At 42.3% G+C, this 23,079-nt stretch overlaps 1 protein-coding gene across 1 annotated transcript in view; it reads right to left on the bottom strand.

Annotated features, from left to right (window-relative positions):
* The window catches only part of LOC144753053 (cytochrome P450 2D6-like), a 466,095-nt gene that overhangs the window by 160,747 nt on the left and 282,269 nt on the right, over positions 1-23,079 (bottom strand). Inside the window, exon 7 of the mRNA XM_078640854.1 lies at positions 22,495-22,682. Within this exon, the coding sequence (XP_078496980.1) occupies positions 22,495-22,682 (188 nt within the window). The remainder of the gene's footprint in view (positions 1-22,494; positions 22,683-23,079) is intronic.

Below are 23,079 nucleotides of genomic sequence, written 5' to 3'. Positions count from 1 at the left end.
ATGCCGAACGGACCTGAGTCAGTCCGCCACCATAGAGTAGGAGGGAACCTCCGCATGGCCTGCGGAGTTCCCTCCTGTGCAATTAGAATGTGACCGCCACCCTGGCAGTCACATCCTCTATTTTTACCATTGCGGCGGGTGCGGCTTCAAACTGCATCCGCCGCAATGGTAAAAATGCATACATTGCATTTGTATGCAGAAAGCGGCAGGCACCGTGCGGTGCCTGCCGATTTCTGCATACAAATGCAGGGGGGTACCATAGGTACCCCCCATGTGCACCCCCCATCCCCCTTCACCCAGGGGGCCCGCAATGGGCCCCCGCAGTGAAGTTACACATGCTTTTCCACGGCGAAAAACCCGCCGCGGAAAAGCATTTTTCACAGGCCATCCTAATATGCCTGACGGTGTCTGAGAGACACCGTCACCATATTAGAGCTTTTCCGCCGCGGTTGTAAGCCAACCGCGGCAGAAAAGTGGCGGACGGAAACCAGGACCCACCAGCCATCCTAATGTGGCGGTGGGTCTTTGGTGGGTCCGCAGAGGATTTTCCGCATCCTCCGGGCCGGCGGTGGCTTCCGCCGGCCCGGAGGATGCGGAAAATCCTCCATCGTAATAGGCCCCTATATGTCCATAAATTGCAGTTAACTTTTTGTCATAGGGTTAAAGCTTGAGAATACTACTTTGGTTTGCTAACTGACATTGGTCATGTTCGAATTCTGTTTTGAAGCGCATAAGGATTCTAACCGTGTCTTTTCAGACAGTTATAACAGTTTAGTTCAGACAACAGTCTGGAAATTATAGCTTATAATGAAAGTCTTTCCATTAAACAGCTTAATATCCAAGCATCTATGGAACTCAATGAGTTACAAAAGTGAGTTGATAAGTCGAAGTACCACTACAGTGATCCACATGGAGCATATGTTCAGCTTGAAAGGTGATGTACATTACAAAATACAGGGCCTCATTTATGAGGTTTTGCTGTAGTGCAGCAGCGAAGGACTTCCTGGTGCACTGCCCTATGGCAAAAGAAAAGGGCAGGAATGCACTGTATCTATGAAATGGGGCATTCCTGTCCTTTTCCCCTGCGCCGGAGGCTTTTTCCTCTCTCTATGTCTGCTGCACAATGCAGCACACATATAATATGAAAAACAAGGAGAAATAAAGATTTTTCTCTTCGTTGTGCCTCTTTTTTTGGTGCTGCTTCAGATTTCCGATTTCTCGTAAATCTGGGGCAGTGTCAAAAAGCCATGGATGTTGCTGGTTACACCCCCAGCAACACTCATTGCACGCCCCTTTAATGCAGAACACTGCATTAAAGGGAAATATATTTATGAGGTAGCATTTAGCCAAAAATAGTGGCTTAGTGCTGCCTCGTAAATATTGGAAACACAAGGAGATGATGGACGGAGCGCTGAAACTTTTCAGACACTCAACCTCAGTCACAGATCTGAGTTGAATCCATCATCGTTCTTTAGCTCACTTTGTCACCCCAGTTCAGACCCATCAATATGCAAATCAGTCTTGACCCTGTTCCTCATGGGAACAGTGCAGCCCGAGCTGCCAAGCCAGGTCCTCCCTGAACCGAAACAAGCATCCTGGGACCGGTTTTGGGATAACTCCCCTCATCTGCCAGGCTAGCTTGAATCCATTGGCAAAGTGAACAAGGCACCCACTTCTGGGCATACCCTGCCAACGTAAGGCAAACACAGCAAACAAAAGGAGATGATGGATGGAGTGCAGACATTTTTCAGACACTAACCCCCAGCCACAGATCTGGTGAGAATCCATCATCGTTCTTTAGCTCACTTTGTCAGGAAAAGGCAGGCATAGGTGCCTTCAAGTTTTATTTTCAGGCTCAGGAAACCCACAATAAAAAACAAATGTAATACAATGTTATTTCCGCTAATGGCATACATGCACTACAACTCCCATGGTCTATTGTGAACAACTCAATCAGTCATGGGGGGAGTGACGATAAACAGAGTACTTGCACATAGGCTTCTATTCACCTGTGAAGTCAGTTTTGTTCTGGAGTGTGTAGGAGAGTAGGATCTGCTTACTATGGTGTCCCCCACTTTTTGCTGGTGTTTCACTGTTTTTTTACTTTAGTCTGGCTGGGACCCTGCTATCCAGGACCCCAGCCTAGCTTCTTCCTCTCTAAAATGATTGCATGTACTTTAAGTACACTCCAGTTTTTTTTACTGGGGTACCCTTGTGAGTCCCTAATATATGGTACCTTAGGTACCAAGGGCATAGGTACGCCATAGGCCTCCCAGGGGCTGAAGCATCTAATATGCCACCCCTGGGAAGCCTTCGGAAATGACACCACAGGACTGCTACTGCAGCCTGGATATGGTGGTGCATGCACCCCTTACTAGGATATAGGTTACTTATATCTACCTTTAATCACTGACACATATCAAACTATCAGTCACTCTTATGGCAGGCCTTATCAGTCCTGAAGGCAGAGTTCTTGGTTTTGTGTGAGAGGGTTCCTATACATGAGCTGGGCCCCTCTGCAGCTTTCGGAGCCAGACCATATACTCGTAAGGGCATTATAACCTTGCGGTAAATGCTAACTCTGGAATGGCTGCATGAAACATGTTGTGTTTGGTGTCAAACACCTTGGAATCCTACCCCCCCACCAGTCCTTGCGGCGGGGGTAGAATTCCATGCTTCTAGAGGGAGAGACATATACACACTGGTCTAACCAGTAATAGTTTAAAAGAGCCCTGGCATCACAAAATGGATGCTGCAGCCACAGACACGAGTCTGGCCTCCTGCTGCTGGATGAAATTCTGGCAGGGAAGGCCTGGACAATAGGTTTCCTGTCACAGGGTGGTGTAACCACCTCCCAGACAGGCTTTTGTGTATTGGGGCTGGGTGGGTGCACTCTGAGAGTGCTTTGAAGTCAGCACTGGGGGCACATTTGGGGTCCCTGTGCATAGCCCAGTTCAAACCGGTTGCAGGGGCTACCAGCCGCTGCTCTGGATTGAAACTGGACAAAGGAACTTAGTGTAGCTATCCCTCTTTCTAAACCCTCCCATAGGTGGGTCCCTAGAGTATGTCCAACCCCTTTTCTTAGTATAAGTAAGGGACCCCTGGCAACAGGACTTTAGATTACACCTGGATGAAACTCTGACACTGAATCCTGGAACTTCAACGCTCTACTAAAGACTGGAGGATGGAAGAATCTCCCTTGGGTCAAGGAGTGACTCCCCTGCTGAAGCAGGCCCCAACAAAGCATCTTGTCAGTCTGCATTTCCGGAGCTCCCGCCGGACTCTGAAGTATTTGCAACACAGGAAGAGGATTTCCAGACTTCTCAGAGGCTGACACGAGTCCCCAGCAAAGCTGAGATCCGCAGCCCTCACTAGTGATGTGGAACCGGAACTCCTGGACACAGTGCACATTTGCTAGTGCATCAACTTCCCGAGCTTTCCTGAAGTTGTGCATTGGGTTACTTGTAGCCCAAGCCCTGAGCACTATCTGCACCTAAGATTTTGGGGCTGCACTCCACGAGCTTTCCGTGAGCCCGCGTCTTACATTTCAGCTTGAGGCTCCTTCGCAATCCCTGGTCTGTCGACTGGTGGGTCCCCTCAAAGTCAACTCTACTTTTCCTTGGGCTTGCCTGGTTGCTCCAGATGTGCCCTGACTTCCCACTGTGTGGTGAGTCCCTCAGACTTTGCTGGTCTGCACCAAAGCCAATCTCAGCTTTTTGCATGGGTTGCTGTTGCCAAGGCTTGTTGGGTTCAATCCAGAAACCGACACTGCACCACTCAACATCCTTTGTGTGACAGCTTGAATCCAGAACCTTGTCATCGTCTACACCTCCTGGTCCTCGTGGCTGAAGAGTCAAACTTCACCTTCTTCCTCTGAAATCACCCGACATCGGTGGGCATCCGTCCTTCGTCCTCCTGGTCACTGGCAAGGGACCCAGACTATGTCCCCTCTTTCAGGTTCCTCACATCTTCGATCCAGGCTTGGATCACACCGGACACTTTCCACTCAGACGCCAGCAGCACTTTGCAGCAGATCACCATTGAAAACAACGACGACACGCAACACCAAAGACATTTATTCACCCAGTTTCCCTGAGTGAGGTAACTCGAGTACCACGGTGCTCCCATGAGTATTGGCTCTGGAACCCCCTAGTTCTAAAGGGGTTTGCTCCAAGTCCTCTTCTAAGTGTCCTTTATCTTTAAAATTCCAACCGCGACTTTCCCCATAGAAGTTAATGGTCATTGTCGGCTGTGTTCACACACTGCACGCGTCCCCCGTGGGTCCCCTGTGTCACTACCTTGGTTGGTTACTGGTGGCCCCTACGGTTCTAAAGGCTCTAGGCCTTGTGTCTATGCAAGTCGTGGTTCTTATACCACTTTGGTTTATATATATGGTTTGGTACGCCCCTAGGGCTCAACGTATATTGTGCTAATTTAGTGTGTGTTATTGAGTTTACTGAATGTACTTTTGCCTCTGGCCTCATAAAGAGACTAGAGGGATGTGTTTAGAATAAATACATATATTTTATATATATACCTGGTGTAGTTCACCTTTCATTTGGTCAATCACGAGATTATAGACTGGTAAAACAATCTGCTTTACATTCCTTCAAGACTTAGCATGAAGGCTGCTCTCCACAGCCACCACTAGGATAGCTTTCTATTAAGGTTGTCTTTAGCCTACCATCAAAAAGGGTGGTTTGGACTGGTGAAAGGTGCCCACTAGAATAGTGGACAGCATATGCCAGGCCAACTTCTCACAGATTGTATCAGAAGAAGTGAAGATTTATGGCTGCTGGTTTTGGCAACATTTCTATGTTTTTCCATTAAAAGGAACTGTGGATTTAGGAGGCTAAAGGAGGTCTGCTTTTCTGCCATTCTCAAGTTTCCAGTTATAGTACCAGGGAAGGATTTCTCTGTTGTTTCTTCCATACACACCAACTGGTGTGTTTTAATTTTCTGACGCACAAGGAGTGCTTGATTTATTTGAATTCATTTTTTTCTTCGTGGAAGTCTCATTACCTTTTGCACTCTACAAGCCTGTTGCTAGGAGCAGCTTTTTAGCAAAGTGTGCTGACATTATACAGATAAGTGACTATTTGATTTTTTACTTTAAGATTGTTGTGCTGCTGAATCACCAAGTTTTTTTTTAACTACACCTATTTTTTGTATGGTTAGTATTTTGTTTGTGACATTTAAACTTGGGAGATAAATTAACACTTTGCCATTAACATTTTCTTCTGTGAGTAAATATTATTTACCTAAAGGAATTTTGCCCCAATTCAGACCCAGCCATATCCAAATCAATCTTGACCCTGTTCCTCATGGAAACAGTCCAGCCCGAACTGCCAAGCCAGGTCTTCCCTGGACCGAAACAAGCATCCTGGGGCTGGTTTCAGGGTAACACCCCTCATCAGCCAGGCTAGCTTGAATCCAGTGACTAAGTGAGCAAGGGACCCACGTCTGGGCATACCCAGCCAACTTAGGGCAAATAAAGCAAACACAAGGAGATGATGGACCGAGCGCTAAAACATTTCAGACACTCACCCCTAGTCATAGATCTGGGTTGAATCCATAATCGTTCTTTAGCTCACTTCGCCACCCCAGTTCAGACCCAGCAATATGCAAATCAGTCTTGACCCTGTTCCTCATGGAAACAGTTCAGCCCGAACTGCCAATCCGGGTCTTCCCTGGACTGGAAGCAAGCATCCTGGGATCTGCATTAAAGGAAACTATATTTCCGAGGAAAATAGTGGATTAGTGCTGCCTCATAAATATGGAGCAGGCTCCTGTGGCAGAGAACATCACAAAAAAGTGACGTTCCGGAAGTGCAAGGGGTCTCATAAATGAGTCCCACAATATTTTGTACATGAAGTAACCTCCCACTATTCAATAGGGCATATAAGGATTACAACAGGATACAATCGGGGGGGACTTTGCATTGAAATAGAATAAGGACCACAAATAGGGCATCACCAAAAATGATGTACTACATGTATCAATCCCTTATCCATCAAGAGGCTGATATAAGGAACTGATTCCCTCCAACTATTCCCACGGGTAGCTTTGGATACTTTTTTACATGAATCATCATTAAGATGTTTAAGCAGGTAAATCTTGGCCATGTTTCCTGCGAATTAATGATACAATATTGTGGTACACAGTATAATTGACAAAATATTGTGTCAAAAATATAATTAGCAAAATATTGTGTCCCTATACTTGTAATGGTAAGCACAAACATTCCGGGGGGAAAAAATTGTTGACACCAATATCATTCAAAAATATAGAATTTAAAGTAGTAAGTGGTAAATATTTTAGTATATAATTATAATATAATGTAAATGAAATATATTCCACTAATATTCAATACACTATATTAATATTTAATTATAAGAACACACAAACACATATACATACATAGTCTAACATAATTAATACAATTACTTATTTTTTGATTAGATATATATATGTATTTTTTAAAATATATTTTCATTTTGTTTTGCAGCAATACAGTAATACATCTCCCCTCCCCCTTCCCCTTCCCTTCCCATAAATGAGCGATCTATAGTATGAATCTATAAATGTCCAACAAATTACAGTGGTATTACATTAGGAGCAAATACCACATATCATCAAATATACAGGTGACATTGCAGTCAAGTTAACAATAATATATTCTTATGGTTCAACCTCAATAGTATTTTGGTTCAGTTATCGAATTATCTATGATTTGCTGCAATTCTATCGCCGTCAATTCTTATATCATCCTACTATCTTGACTCTACCCAGTGCAATCTAATTTACGCCTCATCCCACATTCAGCACGCATCCAACGTATATATTCCTGCAACCAATGCTTACTAGTAGGTAGTCTGGGTGTAATCCATCTTCCTATACTTCTCTCTGCAACCACTAGTCCCCATTCAGCATGTATTTCTGCATATTTGGTTAATTTAGTGCAAGTCACCTGTCCCAGTAAACATATCCGAATAGAGCATTGCAGGGGTAAGTAGGTCAAGTCTATCAGCGAATTTACAACTCCCTCCCAAAAGTCTTGTATCCCTGGGCATTATCACCACATATGTATTCATGTCATCTGTAGTTTGCTTATATTTAGGGCAGTTATCTGGTTTAGAGGAGTCTATTCTGTGTAACCAACTAGGTGTAACATGATTAAGGCTCCCGGTTTTCTGTTTAAACAGATTTTTACATACAAATACAGACAGAAAACTTGTTTCCTTTTGTCTGTATTTATAAGAAGAAACATAAAAATACTGTCAAAGGAAAAGGCAAGGTGACATCTGACATCGCTGCCGTCACACTGTAGCTTTGGAGAGGGATGAACAAGTGCACCCTAGAGCGCTGTGTCTTTCCACCCCATGCAGAAGGGAGCACAGGGAAGTATTCCAACTATAAACCTGCAGACCAAGAGGATTATACAGGGCATTAGCTGCTCATTTCCTCCCTGGACAGAAAGTCAGTATAAATCCGAGATAGCAGAATGTTCTGCAGAAATGGAGCAAGCAGGGGAGAAAATGTTATCTGTTCTTGTACTGAAAGCTACAATGGAAACAATCACAATCCAAAACTTGGAAACAGACCACAAGGCAGGTAACAATAACCAGGAAAAGGCAGCCCACCCTGGCCTAGCTGATCGTACTGAGAATTCTCCGTTAAGAGGCTCACACAAAAACCCATCTACAGGCAGCATGTGCCCTTTCACAATGACAAACATAAAAAAATAAAAAAGAGGTGTCAAAACACCACAGGACATCGGCGGCAGCCCCAGCAACCTTTGTTTTTTTGTTTTATGGGAGTAGAAAAGAGGACGATGGAGGCACAGGGGAGGGGTTGGGTCAGACGATCCTAGTACCTGATGGGTTATGAACTTAATTGTTGCAGGAGCCACCAAAAATAAGCATTAGCAACACCAATAGGACTAGCTTTGATGTGCAACTACAGGCACAAACGTATACAAATGCCACTTAGCACAATAAAACTAGTCCTGGCTTTGTCAATACTGAGAAAAAAACTTAAGGATGGCTTTCTGTATATAACTTAGGAGGTAAAGAACTTAATGTGACAGACACTAATGAAGAAGTTTACTTTTTAGTAGTAATGCACTTTTAAGATTTCTCATGCATTCCGATAGAAGCACTTCCTAGAAGGTGCAATGAAGCACAAAACTGCCAATGGCATGTGTGAGAAAAACAAACACTCTTGTAGGTGGATGCAAAGCTCATTCTATGTATATTTTATAGAAGGGGTAACAATAGGACTTTTAAGACAGCTGAGCAAACAAGATCTAATCAATACCACTAATTCATAGATCTTTTCCAAGTGCACAGGGAAGACATTTGCTTCCAATATGTAAAAGCACTTACCATAGGCACCAATTTCAGAAACAGCAGTGGGGTGGCCGTGCCAAACATGCTAAAGCCATAAATATTCCAGTGAATGAAGTATCCAGAACAATGCCACTGACAACCCAAGTGGGTGTGAACAAATATTGACTGCACTCATGCCTAGTCAGGACATGTATGATCATGCAGGTGCGACTCTAAAATTATACTAGTGCCTTTTCTTTTTTAAATTACCAATCGTATTGTGTTTACCTAATTTGGCGCATATATAAATATATCTAAACCTATAACAATCGAGTGCATTTGTTCCTGGTCTATTTAAAGAAATATGGAAAAATACTAGCTGCAGCCTCTTCTTTTGCTTGCAACAAAAATAAATGTGGATAAATACAGATAAAATGACCCAAAAATAAACATGGATAAATACAAAGGGATATGTTAAAAAAATAAATACCATAAAACCGGGAGCCCTAAACATAATCCTTTTGTATACATTCATAATGTATCAATTTAAATCTCACACTGCATGACACTTTCTTGCAGTTACCAAGGACCTGGTTCAAGTCACTATGCTGCAATGCCTCACCCATATCTATTTCCCACTGCAGCCTCAATTCACATATACGAGGTGTATCCTTACGTATTAGTAGTGTATAATCTAGTAATTAAGTTACCTTCTCCTCCCATGTCCGTGAGGGTTTGATTAAGAATATTCCTATCTGGTTCCTGTGGGAAGCCTACCCAGGCTTTGCAAATTGCAGCGGCCAACCCAGCATACGCCAGAAAACATCCCCCTGATGATTCCCATTTAGTGCAAAAAGTGGCATAGTTCATCAGTCGACCATCTTCATATAGATCCCCCAGAGTATGTGGAGAGTCATCATGGCACAGGGTCAGACTGATTTGCATATGGCCATGTCTGAACTGGGGTGGCTGAGTGAGCTAAAGAATGGTGATGGATTAAACCCAGATCAGTTGACTGGGGGTGAGTGTTTGATTTGCTCAAACGCTCCGTCCATCATCCCCTTTTGTATCGCTTTGTTTGCCCTAAGTGTGGCAGGGTATGCTCAGACGTGAGTCCCTTGCTCACTTGGCCACTGGATTCAAGACAGCCTGGCTGATGAGGATTATGAATCCGAAACCGGTCCCAGGATGCTTGTTTCCGGTCCAGGGAAGACATGGCTTGGCAGTTCGGGCTGGACTGTTCCCATGAGGCACAGGGTCAGACTGATTTGCATATGGCCATGTCTGAACTGGGGTGGCTTAGTGAGCTAAAGAATGGTGATGGATTAAACCCAGATCAGTTGACTGAGGGTGAGTGTTTGATTTGCTCAAACGCTCCGTCCATCATCCCCTTTTGTATCGCTTTGTCCATCATCTCCTTGTGTTTGCTTTGTTCGCCCTAAGTTGGCAGGGTATGCCCAGACGTGGCTCCCTTGCTCACTTTTCCACTGGATTCAAACTAGCCTCGCTGATGAGGGCTGTTTGCCCGAAACCAGTCACAGAATGCTTGTTTCCGGTCCAGGGAAGACATGGCTTGGCAGTTCGGGCTGGACTGTTGCCATGAGGCACAGGGTCAAGACTGATTTGCATGTAGCTGTGTCTTAACTGGGGTGGTGAAGTGAGCTAACGAACAACGATGGATTCAACCCAGATCTGTGACTGGGGGTGAGTGTCTGCAAAGTTTTAGCGCTCTGTCCATCAACTCCTCATGTTTGCTTTGTTCGCCCTAAATTGGCAGGGTATGCCCAGACATGGGTCCTTTGCCACCGGATTCAAGCTAGCCTGGCTGATGATGGCTGTTAGCCCGAAACCAGTACCAGGATGCTTGCTTCCCGTCCAGGAAAGACATGGCTTGGCAGTTCGGACTGGACTGTTCACATGAGGCACAGGGTCAAAACTGATTTGCGTATAGCTGTGTCTGAACTGGGGTGGCGAAGTGTGCTAAAGAACGATAATGGATTCAGCCCAGATCTGTGACTGGGGGTGAGTGTCAGCAAATTTTCAGCTCTCCGTCCATCATATCCTTGTGTTTGCTTTGTTCCCCCTACGTTGGCAGGGTATGCCCAGACGTGGGTCTCTTGCTCACTTTGCCACTGGATTCAAGCTAGCAAGGCTGATGATGGCTGTTAGCACAAAATCTGGCCCAGGATGCTTGTTTCCGGTCCAGGGAAGACATGACTTGGCAGTTCGGGCTGGACTGTTCCCATAAGGCACAGGGTCAAGACTGATTTGCATATAGCTGTGTCTGAAATGGGGTGGCGAAGTGAGCTAAAGAACGATGATAGATTCAATCCAGATCTGTGACGGGGAGAGTGTCTGCAAAGTGTCAGTCCTCCGTCCATCATCTCCTTGTGTTTGCTTTGAGTCATCCTTCTCCCCATGTTTCAAGAACATTGGTAACATGGAACTGATATCTGCTAACCATAGTATCGGATCATTTGAAAATATGTATTTCTCACTTTTATGAATCATGGCCTGCTCCTATACATCTAATAATGTATAAATCTGCATCAGGAGTGACCCTCTTTTCTTTCTGTGAACCAGCGGTAATGTCATAAGTTTGCAGATTCTCAAATCTCATCAACATATCCGTTACTGGGTCATTATACTGGTCCATAAACCACTCAACCACATGTTGCAAGTGTGAAGCTTGATAATAGCTACGGAAGTGTGGGGCTCATAACACCCACCATCCCTGGGTAACTGCGGCACCTTCAGACTGATACGCGCTCTCCCTGTGCCTCAATGTAAGAGGTGAAGTAACTAATTTAGGGCCTGGAACAAGCATCTGTTATCCACATCGGCATATCCTGCAGGAAATGCAGAAAGTGTGGTTGAAGGATCATCCTATTAATCGCAATTTGCCCCATAAGTGAAAAGGGGACACTTTAACCACCAGCGAATACTGTGATCTATGCCTTCCAGCAAGCCACTTATATTGGTTTCATACACTTCATTTATGTTACAGCTCAAACACACTGTGAAGTATTTAATGGGTGTCCTCTGTAGGAGTATGGCAGAGAAGGATTCTTGCCCCAATCCAGGTGCCTGTATTAGATAAATTACAGATTTATATGCATTAAGCATGAACCCCAAATGTTTCCCTATCTCCGTGATAATCTCATGTATCACAGGCCACGAGTGTGCCGGATCTCGTAGAGTCAAGTCAGCAAAATGTCCTTGTATTTATAATGTATTACTGTGAAAGTAATGCATATATATAGATAGATAGATAGATATATAATAGATATATATATATGTCATTGTTTCAAGGAGGAACCGCAAACCCGCAACACAAATAAAAAAAAGCACAGGCTCCTGCACTTGTTTTTTAAGTTGCTCCCCAGGTGGGCCAGGTCCAGAGGAGTGGATTATTCGTTATAACTGAGGGAAAGGGGTGCATTTGGCCCCTCTATCCAGGCTGATTTTGGCCCCAGGGACCCCATCGCATGGCCAAGTGAAAGAAGGGAGAGGGAGCCTTGTGGCTACGCCCCATTCCGATGTTGGCCTCTGGGACCACCACCCCCTTGGGGTGTCCATTAACAATTAGTGGGAGGTGGCCATGCAGCCCGCCCCTCTCGGCCCAATTTCTGACCCAGGACTGCCACCCCCAGGGCCCGGCTGTGTCCTCAAAAGGGAGGAGGATGGTTCATCAATGGGGGACTATAACTGCATATAACTATAACTCATTCCCCCTGCCATGTACTACTAAATCCCCTACATATTACATCACTCATGATATCTACTATGACATCCTTGATAATATCAGTGCAACATTTGCTGTAACATTATTAATGAGAAAACTGTGCATGGCGGAGGCTCGAGTAATAGTCACCTCCGGATACGGGGTAATATTTACTTAAGATCGATCTAACAATAACTGCTGAATTTCTATGGTTTTCTGTGTAAATTTTGAACCTAACTATAATGCCTCTGTAACCTTTGGACTTTTAGTGAATTGCTAATGTTGTAAAATGTTGTTTATTCAACTATAATGTCCCTGTAACATTTGGATTTCTTCAGTGACTATATATATTCAGGTATGTGCCAAGAAACGTGTCTAGACAAGGGCCGCTGTTAAGGACAAAACTGTTTGCACATGATGGCAGAGTGCAGGCCAGTTCACAGTGTGTTATTTCTTTAATTTGTGCTTTGCAACATTTACTGGGAATCATCAATTTGTGGCTGCAAAAGCGCTCAAGGGATCCACTAGTGATTTATTATACACACTGCGATGGAGGACATTTGATTCAACTAATGACGAATAATGTTGCCTGCTTTCAATGGCCATGAATTTCTGTCTAATGGGCAGGTGAACTCTGTTATTTAATGAGATATGAACTCGAACCACCTTTTCCTGTGTACTCTCGTTTGGGTGCATGATTTTATTTTATTTTATTTTATTTATAAAGTTTTATAAAGCGCGAACATGACCAAAATGTTGGTGTCAGAACCCTGTACAACCTAATAAATAGCATTAAATATACAAGGAGTAAAATATAGAAAATACAGCATGAAAAGATAATACAAAGAGACATAGTGAAAACACCAGCAAAGAAATCATTTTGGCATGGATAGTCGCCTCAGATAGGAAGGAGATTATTCAGTAGTCTCATTTTTACTTCATTTTTCAAAAGAACAAATGAAGTGATGGTCCTGATCTCAGGGGGGAGAGAGTTCCAAATCCGTGGGGCAATTCAAGAGAAAGATCTCTCATAGGTTTTCTTTTTGTGAAATTTTGGGGGTTTCATCAGTAGGTAGCATGTACTAAGAGAAGTTCTATTCCTTCCGGATAGCACCAGTTTCTGAGCCAGGTAGCGAGGAGTATTGTGGGGGATGGCTTTGTATGTCTTGCATGCTATTTTTAGGTGGATCCCAGATTCATAAGGTAGCCAGGTCAGAGTGGAGGGCTGGGGTGATTAGATCATTTTTCTTTACACCTGTGATGAGCAGTGCAGCAGCATGGAGGGTAGTCCTCAACAGTGCTAGTTTTATTTTCGGTAGGCAACATGGGTAGCATTCCCATAGTCAAGTTTGGAGATCACAAGAGCTTGAACAGCCATCTTGAGACCTGCATTGGGCAGGAAAGTCTTTAGTTTTCTTAAGATGTGGAGATGGAAATTAGCTGCTTTGGTTGTGGAGCTGATGTGATACATCATGAAGTGGTTGTTGTCAAATGTTATTTCTAGGGATTTTGCTGAATTAACAATATGTGGGGTCCAGTTCAAGGTGGTGAGTAGTGGGAGACAGTCTTTGATGTTAGATGTGGTGTCGTGAGGTCAGAATAATAGGAATTCAGTTTTGAGGGTGTTAAGTTTGAGGTGGTTAAGTGTTAACTAGTGTTGAGTTTTGTTCATCATGTTAATGAGAGTGCTGATGTCGTAAGGACAGGTAATGTACAATTGCGTATCATCAGCATACATATGGTAGGAGATGTTATAGTGTTTGAGGATTTCAGGCTGGGGTTCGTAAAGATTCAACAGCGTGGGTGAAAGTGAAGAACCTTTGGCAACCCTGATAGTGACCAGTGTATGATTGAATAAGTCATGATTGATTAGGACTCGTGATCTGTTTTGTAGGAATGAACTGAACCATTTTAAGACAGTACCAGAGAGACCCATTTAAGTTCTCAGAGGTTCAGGAGGGTTTCATGTTTGACTGTGTGAAACGCTGATGATAGGTCAAGAAGGATTAAAAGACCTGGGAGGTCCACGTGATCAGGGAACATGGTGGCTGGCTCAAGCCAGTTGGGAGACACCCTGAGCGAGAAGGAGAGCCTGGCCCTGGATTCACGCTACGAAAGGTTGTAATGTTAGTTTCAGATCTCTGAGGACGTCGGCGCTTGGTATCTGAAAAGCTAGCTTTTTTTCCCAGAAAAGGTACTTCTTGGCTGCGATTGGGATTCTGTGGTTTACGCGGAATATCCTGTTAAAACTGGCAATTATGGATGGTGTTCCCCGTAGAGGTAGAGAGGTAGAGGTAGAGACTAGTAGAGAGAGAAGTAGAGAGAAGTAGAGAGAGATAGAGAGTGGAGAGTGAGTAATAGAGAGTAGAGAGTGAGTAGTAGAGAGTAGTAGAGAGCAGTAGAGAGAGTAGCAGAGATTGAGTAGTAGAGAGTAGTAGCGTGAATAGTAGAGTGAGTAGTAGAGAGTAGTAGAGAGTGAGTAGTAGAGAGTAAGTAGTAGAGTGATTAGTAGAGAGCAGTAGAGAGTGAGTAGTAGAGAGTAGTAAAGAGTGAGTAGTAGAGAGTAGTAGACAGTGAGTAGTAGAGACTGAGTAGTAGAGAGTGAGTAGTAAAGAGTGAGTAGCAGAGAGAGAGAATAGTAGAGAGTAGAAAAGAGTGAGTAGTAGAGCGAGTAGTAACGAGTGAGTAGTAGAGAGTAGTAGAGAGTGAGAAGTAGAGAGTGATTAGTAGAGAGTAGTAGAGAGTGAACAGTAAAGAGTGAGTATTAGAGAGAGAGTAGTAGAGAGTGAGTAGTGGAGAGTAGTAGAGAGTGAGTAGTAGAGAGTAGTAGATAGTGAGTAGTAGGGAGTGAGTAGTAGAGAGAGGGTAGTAGAGAGTAGTAGAGTAGTAGAGAATGAGTAGTAGAGAGTGAGTATTAGAGAGTAGTGGAGTAGTAGACAGTGAGTAGTAGAGAGTAGTGGAGAATATTCCAAAGTTTGGCACAGCACCACTTGCGCAACAAGTCCAATCAAATCATATCACTTAGAGTCCTTATTGTAGCACTGAACCTTGGTGTATATTCAAATGCTTTTATTTTCCTTAAGTTTATGTACCACAGCCAGCCGACACGTTTCGTTCTGTACAACAGAACTTCTTCAGGACGTTCCTATTTTCTTCAAGTTATGTCGGTATCCTGTTGTCATATAACTAGATATTTCTTCCAAATGTTAGACGAGTCGTAAGTACATTCTTATTCAAAGTGACTAGATATCAATTTTACCCACACAATTCGGGCAGACTTGAGTAATTTATAGCATCCTCAAAGTCAGTCTTTCAAAAATTCCAAAGTATAGGACATATTAATCCAAATCCAAAAGTTTCTCAAGAAAAGTCATTTTCAATCGTTCGGAATATCGGCGTTTGGGCAGATATGACCCACGGACACGGTTTAAGACTTTTCTTGAGAAACATTTGGATTTGGATTATCATGTCCTATACTTTGGAATTTTTGAAAGACTGACTTTGAGGATGCTATAAATTACTCAAGTCCATGGATGCTGCTGGGAACGCCCCCAGCAACACCCATTGCACGCCCCTTTAATGCAGGAGACTGCGTTAAAGGGGCTGATATTTATCAGGCAGGATTACGCCACAAAAAGTGGCGTAGTCCTGCCTGATGAATATCACTCAGTCTTCTGCGCCACTGGAACATCACAAAAAGTGACGTTCCAGAGGCGCAAGGGGCTCGTAAATGAGGCCCCATAGGTTTCACACTCGTAATAGTTAGGAATTAGCATTTAAAAACCTTCGAAATTCACTGAAAAAACCATAGGTTTCAAAACTGTTATAGTTAGCTGGACATTTTACTCATACAAAACCATTGAAATTCCCCCGATATAGTTAGTTGTACTCACTATAACTCGCGCGCCCGCAATCCACTGCTGATGATGTCACATATTACATCATTCATGACATGGCCAGTGACATCACTGATGACATCACTGATGACATCTCAAATTACATCACTGATGACATCACTGATGACATCATCCAGTGCATGTGGTTTGCTTTGATATTTAAATAAGTATTATAAATACACTACTTTGCATTGAAGAATGAGTGGATATATAAATATAAATGTGTGAATGATGGATTTAGTAACAGTTTCATTGATTGTTTCCTTGACTAATTTGTAGAGTCTCACTATATATAATATGTAGTTATTTAACTGTGTTAAAGTCTTTATTGCTTTGACCTAATTGGTATATTAAAGACTATATTTGTTATTGGCTTTTTAACTGAGTATTTGTATGGGTAAATGAATGTTTATGTGGTTTGGTGGGGGGTATGTAATTGCCTAAAAATGTGTGAATAGTTGATTCAGTAGGTAAATGAGGTTAAGACTACATGTTATAACACTTGTTTCAGTGAGTGTATATGTGTATGGTGGTGATTAAATATGTCTCTCAATAGTATATCTCCATTACATTTGCATAAAAAAGCAGTGTATGTTACAGTTATATCTAATTAAGTGAGCCTAAGACTTAGTGATTGTATGAGTCACTGTATGGAGAACTGAATATTTCTAATAGTCATTTTATAACACACTAGCAGCCTGATTCATGTAGGCAATAGCGCTCGCAAAAGGACCAGATTCTGAGAATCTGGCCCTTTGCGAGTGTGATTCTTGCATTTGGTATTCATGATACCAAATGCAAAAATCGCTATGTAAGAATTCGCATATTTGCGTGGAATGGCATTTAAGGAATCTCTAATAGAGATTCCTCAAATGCTATTCATGACACATCCTGAAATTGCGATTTAGCACTTTTGGGGCCGCTATTTACCGAGAGGTCAGACCTGTCGGTAAATAGCAGAAACTCAGAAAAATGCTTTTAAAAGCATTTTTCTAAGTTGCATGTTGCACACACACATGTCCTTTGGACATGTGTGTGCGCAACACCTGTCCAAATGTGCATTTTAGGGGTGCTACAGGGCGTCCTTTGGACACCCCTGGCACCCTTTCCATCGCTATCTTATTTGCGAGTAGCAAATTGCTACTCGCAAATAAGGGATACTTCCTATGGGCCTCTTGGCCCATAGGATTGAATGGGGAGTATTTGCGAGTAGCAAATTGCTACTCGCAAATAAAGAACATGTAGGAATCGCTATTTTATTAGCAATTCCTACATGAATGCCGTTTTGCGTGTCCTCAATAGCGAGTCGCTATGATTCGCTATTAGGGACACGCAAAACGGATTGTACATGAATCAGGCTGCAAGTGTTGTGATGAATAGATGAAGTGGTCTTTGTAGAAGTGTGTAGGTGAGTAAATGTAAGTATGATCCATTGTTTGCATAAGTCAATAAGATGTCTTTATAAGTGAATACAATGTGTGCTGGTGTGTAATGTTGAAATAGGCGTAAAAGTATATTTGTTAGTGTTCTGTTAATTATTCACTGCATATAACACTGAATCTATAGGTAAGTGATTAGATGTGCGTATAGATCTATGATTCACTGAGTGGATGTTTAGAAAATACTATTGATGTGTCAATGGTTTGAAATAGGGCACTTTCTATTTTAAAGTGAGTGAAAAATATTATAGTAGTGTGTAATGAGGTGTATTTCATTGTCACATGGATGATGTCATCAGTGATGTCATCAGTGATGTCATTTGAGATGTCATCAGTGATGTCATCAGCGTTGTCACTGACCTTGTCATGAATGATGTAATATGTGACATCATCAGCAGTGGATTGCGGGCGCGCGAGTTATAGTGAGTACAACTAACTATAACGGGGGAATTTCAATGGTTTTGTATGAGTAAAATGTCCAGCTAACTATAACTGGTGTGAAACCTATGGTTTTTTCAGTGAAAAAAAAAAATATATATATATATATATATCACCAGTTATAGTTAGAGTTACCTCAAGTAACTATAACTTGAACCCTAAGGTAACTATAACACGTGCCTCCACCATGCACAGTGATATCATCAATGATGTCAAAGAAAATGTCATGAGTGTAGGGAAGGGCGTAGGTTAATTACCAGTGCTTGGTGAGGGCACGCGTTACAGGCATGAATTATAGTTACTTGAGTTAACTGTAACTATAACTGGTAAATTGTAGTGGTTTTTAGAGTTTAAAACTGAACTTTTCACCTAACTAAAACATTTCTTTAGCCTTTGTTTTTGTGTGAATTCCTCGGGTATGTTTAAATAAAGTAATATTTAATTACCAAACATTAATCCATCCCCCTCCTCTCAGGCTCTCTGGCCATGCATGGAGGGGGGGTTTGTTGCAGGGCTTTCTGTCAACCCTCACATGCAGCCAGCCCCATGCATTGCATGTTGCTTGGTCATGCATGGCAGTAGGCTGGCCACAGTGCCTGGTGTGTGGTCACACATGTGGCCCCCTCTACCTAAACCTATTAAGGCCCTGTGGACCCCATCCCCAGGACCATATACATTCTAAAGGAGAGGTGGCCATGTGACAAGGGGGCCATGTGGCATGATTCCTTGGCAAAATGTCACATATTTTCTCACTCATGATACCTTTTATGTCTTTTACAGTTAGGAGAAAAGGGGAACTCACTGACTTTGATAAATGGAATGTAGGGAAACCATTTTGTTCTATCGCGTATGTGAGTTTTTTATAGTCCACTGTGTTTGGCCCATCACCCTCCTTGCACTTCTCTACTTATGTTTTGGTGGCTCCAAGAGAAACTGTCTTAACTCTGCGTGCTCCAGAGGGGACTTTGATATATGTGGACCCTCATATTTCTTCCTGCTCTGTATATGATCTATATTTGAGGTTGATCCATAACCCTGCACATGTGACCCCTTCATCTTATTGATTTGTAAGTCTGGGCAGAGTTTACGGATTTCCGTGGAACTCCACCGTGCTACGCTGAGCTCCACAAGTGGCGGAGTTTCTTTAGATAAATGCCATTCACAATGATTTACAGTGCCAGGTGCGTTTCTGCACTGTGCAATCATTGCGAACGGCACCATGCACAGCGCAAGCAAGCGCTGCTTCCTTTTTGCAGCTTTCTCAACGCGGACGGATGGTTTCTCATCGAGAGCGGTCGCGAGCATACGCGACCTCTCGCAATGAGAAATCTGACAGCCCACATTGAGAAATCTCACCGGGAGGTTTATTTTCAATGAACGCGCTCGCCAACTTGATGTTGACAATCACAAATGAGAAAAAATTTCACCGGAGGTGGATTTTCATCACTTGTGCTTGCCAACATGACGTTGATGAATGCAATCGCGCGGAAAAAATCTCTGCTCTGGAATGTGGAGGGAAGTTTTTCAGAACTCCACGAGCTCCACGTAACATGGAGTTCAGAAAACTCTGCAAACTCAGCGCGCAGAGCGGAGCTCACCGTCCAGACCTATAGATTTGTCCTCTAGTTTTCAAGTTGCAATCATATGTGGTCCATCAGACACTATGCCAATGTACTATTGCTGCTCTCTTGGCCCCTCCACACTCACCAGCTCATTGGATCTCCAAATATGAACTCTGTGTTGTTCTCCTTATTATTTCCCTAGACCTATTCCAAGAGTCCCACATCTTTAATTTACCATGCTGACTTGCACTCTTCTACTATGAACTATGTACATATTTTGCAGCTTCAGCTTCACTGCTCACCTATTTGCAAACCTTTCTGCACATGAACAATCACTAGTCGATTTGCTGTTTCCATGTGTGCTGCAGAATGCGGCACACACAGAAACAGCAAAAACTAGTAGAAATTAAGTATTTCTCCTTGTTTTGCTAGGTTAAGACCAGGTTTTCCTGCCCCATATTTACGCCACCTTTATAAATAGGGGGCAGTGTCATAAAGCAATGGGTATCGCGGTGGAAAGTCCACTGCAACACCGATTGCTCGCCCCTTGCACGCTAAGAGATGCATGAAAGGGGGCCTTGTTCACCAGGCGGCTTTAAGCCACATTAAGTGGCTTAACACCGCCTAGTAAATAAGGTCGAAGGGCTTATTGCCACCAGAACGTCACAAAAACTGATGTTCTGGTGGCAATAAGCCCTTGTAAATATGCCCCTACCATGCTATGTGTTCTGTGTCCAGACTCTTTAAGAAAACTACCATAGTGACACTTGTTTGCAATGGACATAGTTCTGAAAACAGTTAAAAGTGTTAAGAAAGGGATCAAGTAGAAAAAAAACTTGAGTCATACTATTTCATAGATTTCGAAAGCTGATACCTAGATGATTTAACAGATATGAGGATTTTTTGTGTGCACTTAAGTTGAAAAACTTGTCCTGAGTCCAGCGATGAATACACTGTGCTTACAAATGATTATATGTATTCATATAGATTTGCTAATCAAATTTGAGAACTGACAATGAGATTAAGTAATCAAATTGAAAAGCATAAAAATCCTATGTTATATACCTTAATAGATGTCATAGATCAGTTTACTTTTGTGTGATGATTTGATGCGTTGACATTGAAACTGAAACTGTTAAAATTACGTTGCAATAGAAGTGGCACAAACGTTCTCCTAAAGTAAAGGTACTTTCCATATACATTTGTAACAGAATATACTGTCCTTTGCACAACAGTGACTTTGGTGGTATACTTTTATGTCAGCCCTATGAACCATTAACATGAAAATAGGCATGAGCTGAGAAAGTAGCCCTTCCTATCTTGAGAAAGATACTACAACAGGGGCTGAAAGGTGTGCTTGAGGTAGCTGCTTAGCAACTGATTGCATACATTTTTAACTATGAATGTAGTTAAAGTGTGCCCTTTATGTGGGGAGAATTTCAGGAAAAAATAATCCTATGACAATTTAAGATAAGAGTACTGCAGGAATGAATTAGCACATTGTGAAACTCTCTGAATGAAATGCATTCGAACATTGAGTTTTCAGGTTCTCAAATAATACAGAAACATTTTTGCTTTCTTTGGCCGCTACAAATTAAATAATAGAAAGACTAAGGGAATTATAGAGAAAGTATACCCTAGGCCGTTAGCAAAAGGGAAAGCCTTAGGGTTCAAACACTTTTTTCTCATGTCAGACATGAAGAAACAAAGGTTAAGAAAACAACTGGAAAAGTGTGTTTCGGAATACTTTTGAAGAATATCTATTTAACTTTCCCCAAATTTCCTTTGTTGTAAATGTTAATAGATTTATCACTGAGCAGCGTGTGATCGAAATCTGAAATGCAATGAATTTAGTACTATCCATGTATGTTACAAAGTGAAAAATATTGAATAAGATTAAAGTTTAAAGAAATCTAATGCATTGAATTAATTAGAAATATAAGAATATTATTTAATGAAAAAAGCAAATAAGAGGGATAGAAGATTGTAAAGCTTTTTTTTAATGTGAGGTTTTTCACTAAAAGGTGTGAAGTCCATTTGTAATGCAATGAAGGCATTAATAAGAACGTTATATTACCAGATCAGGGTTGTAGGTCTTATGCATTATACACCCTTGAACTGTATAAAAAGATTTTTTTAAATGGAGATTTAAGTTGACGGATGCAACAGTTGTAGAAAGTAATGGTGCATTCAGTTGAAGATTTGCCACGTATAGAGGTATTGGTCAAGATGAATATTTCTCCACCAAAACAACTGCCTCTCTTATGAGAGGGGTTACTTTGAAAGGGAAACCTCAACCCCTTAATGTGGATCCAGAACATGTACCTCAGATTTCTGGTACATTGTGAAAGCCCACATATCTTGCCTCATACATGCTAAGGCAGTTTTGCAAATCTTTTATGTTAAAACCCACCACAATACCACGATGGCTTCCATCAGTTCTAGCTCTATTAGTGGTAGCGAATCTGCTCTTATATATATCACAACTCTACCGGCACCATCTATGGCACTGTTAGCATTGAACACAAGTGAACGTTATGGCGGCAACGTTTTGAGTTTGTGTTTGTTTTTGGTACATCCAGAATAGGGTGGCTAATGTACTTGATGGAAGATGCACCATTTGATGGTGGAAAAATACTCTCCTCCATCCGGGCTCACGTATTTTAGAGAGACACAAATATCAAGTTCTCTTCCATATACAAAGATGGTACTTTGGGTTCATGTTTTGCTACTGATCTAGCACTTAGAGAGGATCACTTCTTAGGATTGTCTAAAGCATCTATAGGTCCAGACATGAGCAATTGTAGAAGATTGGGTAAGAAAGAAGTAGGAAGTTTTCATTCCAATTTGGGTTTGAACAGAGAAGGGCTAAAACATAATGGCATTGTTTAGCTAGGTTTTAAGGAAGGGCACACACAATCATTTGATAGTGGCGTTGGCAGATAGTTTTCGTATCCTACTAATGAGCAACAAAGAGTATCAATGGCTATTTTTGTCTTTTGATCTACCATTAAAATAGATGACTGTCCTTTCGTTGGGGCTCTCTGAAGAGCACTGAACTTTCTTAAGAAGAGTTTGTAGGTATACATTTATCACATAATTTACCTTTGAAATGAAGAAGCCATTCACCTCTGTGTCCCTTGATGACATGTGAGGTGCAGAGAGGGGAAGAATATCAGCATAGCGTTGAATTTCATGGATCACAGCATTAGTGTAGGGCATGTTGGCCCGGTCATCCATCGTAGGCTGCCTCTCTCTTCCGATAACCCGATCAATTTCTTCCTGGACTCTACCTTGACACAAAGAGAGCAATAAGTGAAACAGGTGCCAACTTTAGTTGTTTTTTTGTAAGGCATTTTAAGTGAACACAGTGACTTTAAATGGAGAATTCTGGACAGCATTTGATTTGAATGTTACATTTGAAATATAATTCCCACTGAATATTTTAGGCGTTAGGTGTTAGGTGAAGCCCATCTGTCTGATGATAGCCAACACCCTGCTATGGCAAGGCATACAGTAGTGAGCTTTAGCTCTTGCTGGTCAATGTGTGCAGGTACATAAAGAAAGGCTAGAGTTTAACTGGAAATATTCTAGAGAGTATGCTTCTGATTGTGCTATGTTTCTTATTAAGAACTAGCTGCTCAAAGGAGGCAGGCTCCTGGTAGAAGTTAGTGGTGGAAAACAAATGGT

The sequence above is a fragment of the Lissotriton helveticus genome, chromosome 1_1 (assembly GCF_964261635.1).
Source record: "Lissotriton helveticus chromosome 1_1, aLisHel1.1, whole genome shotgun sequence".
NCBI lineage: Eukaryota > Metazoa > Chordata > Amphibia > Caudata > Salamandridae > Lissotriton > Lissotriton helveticus.
The sequence above is the reverse complement of the archived record's forward strand: the minus strand, read 5'-3'. Positions and strand labels throughout refer to the sequence as shown.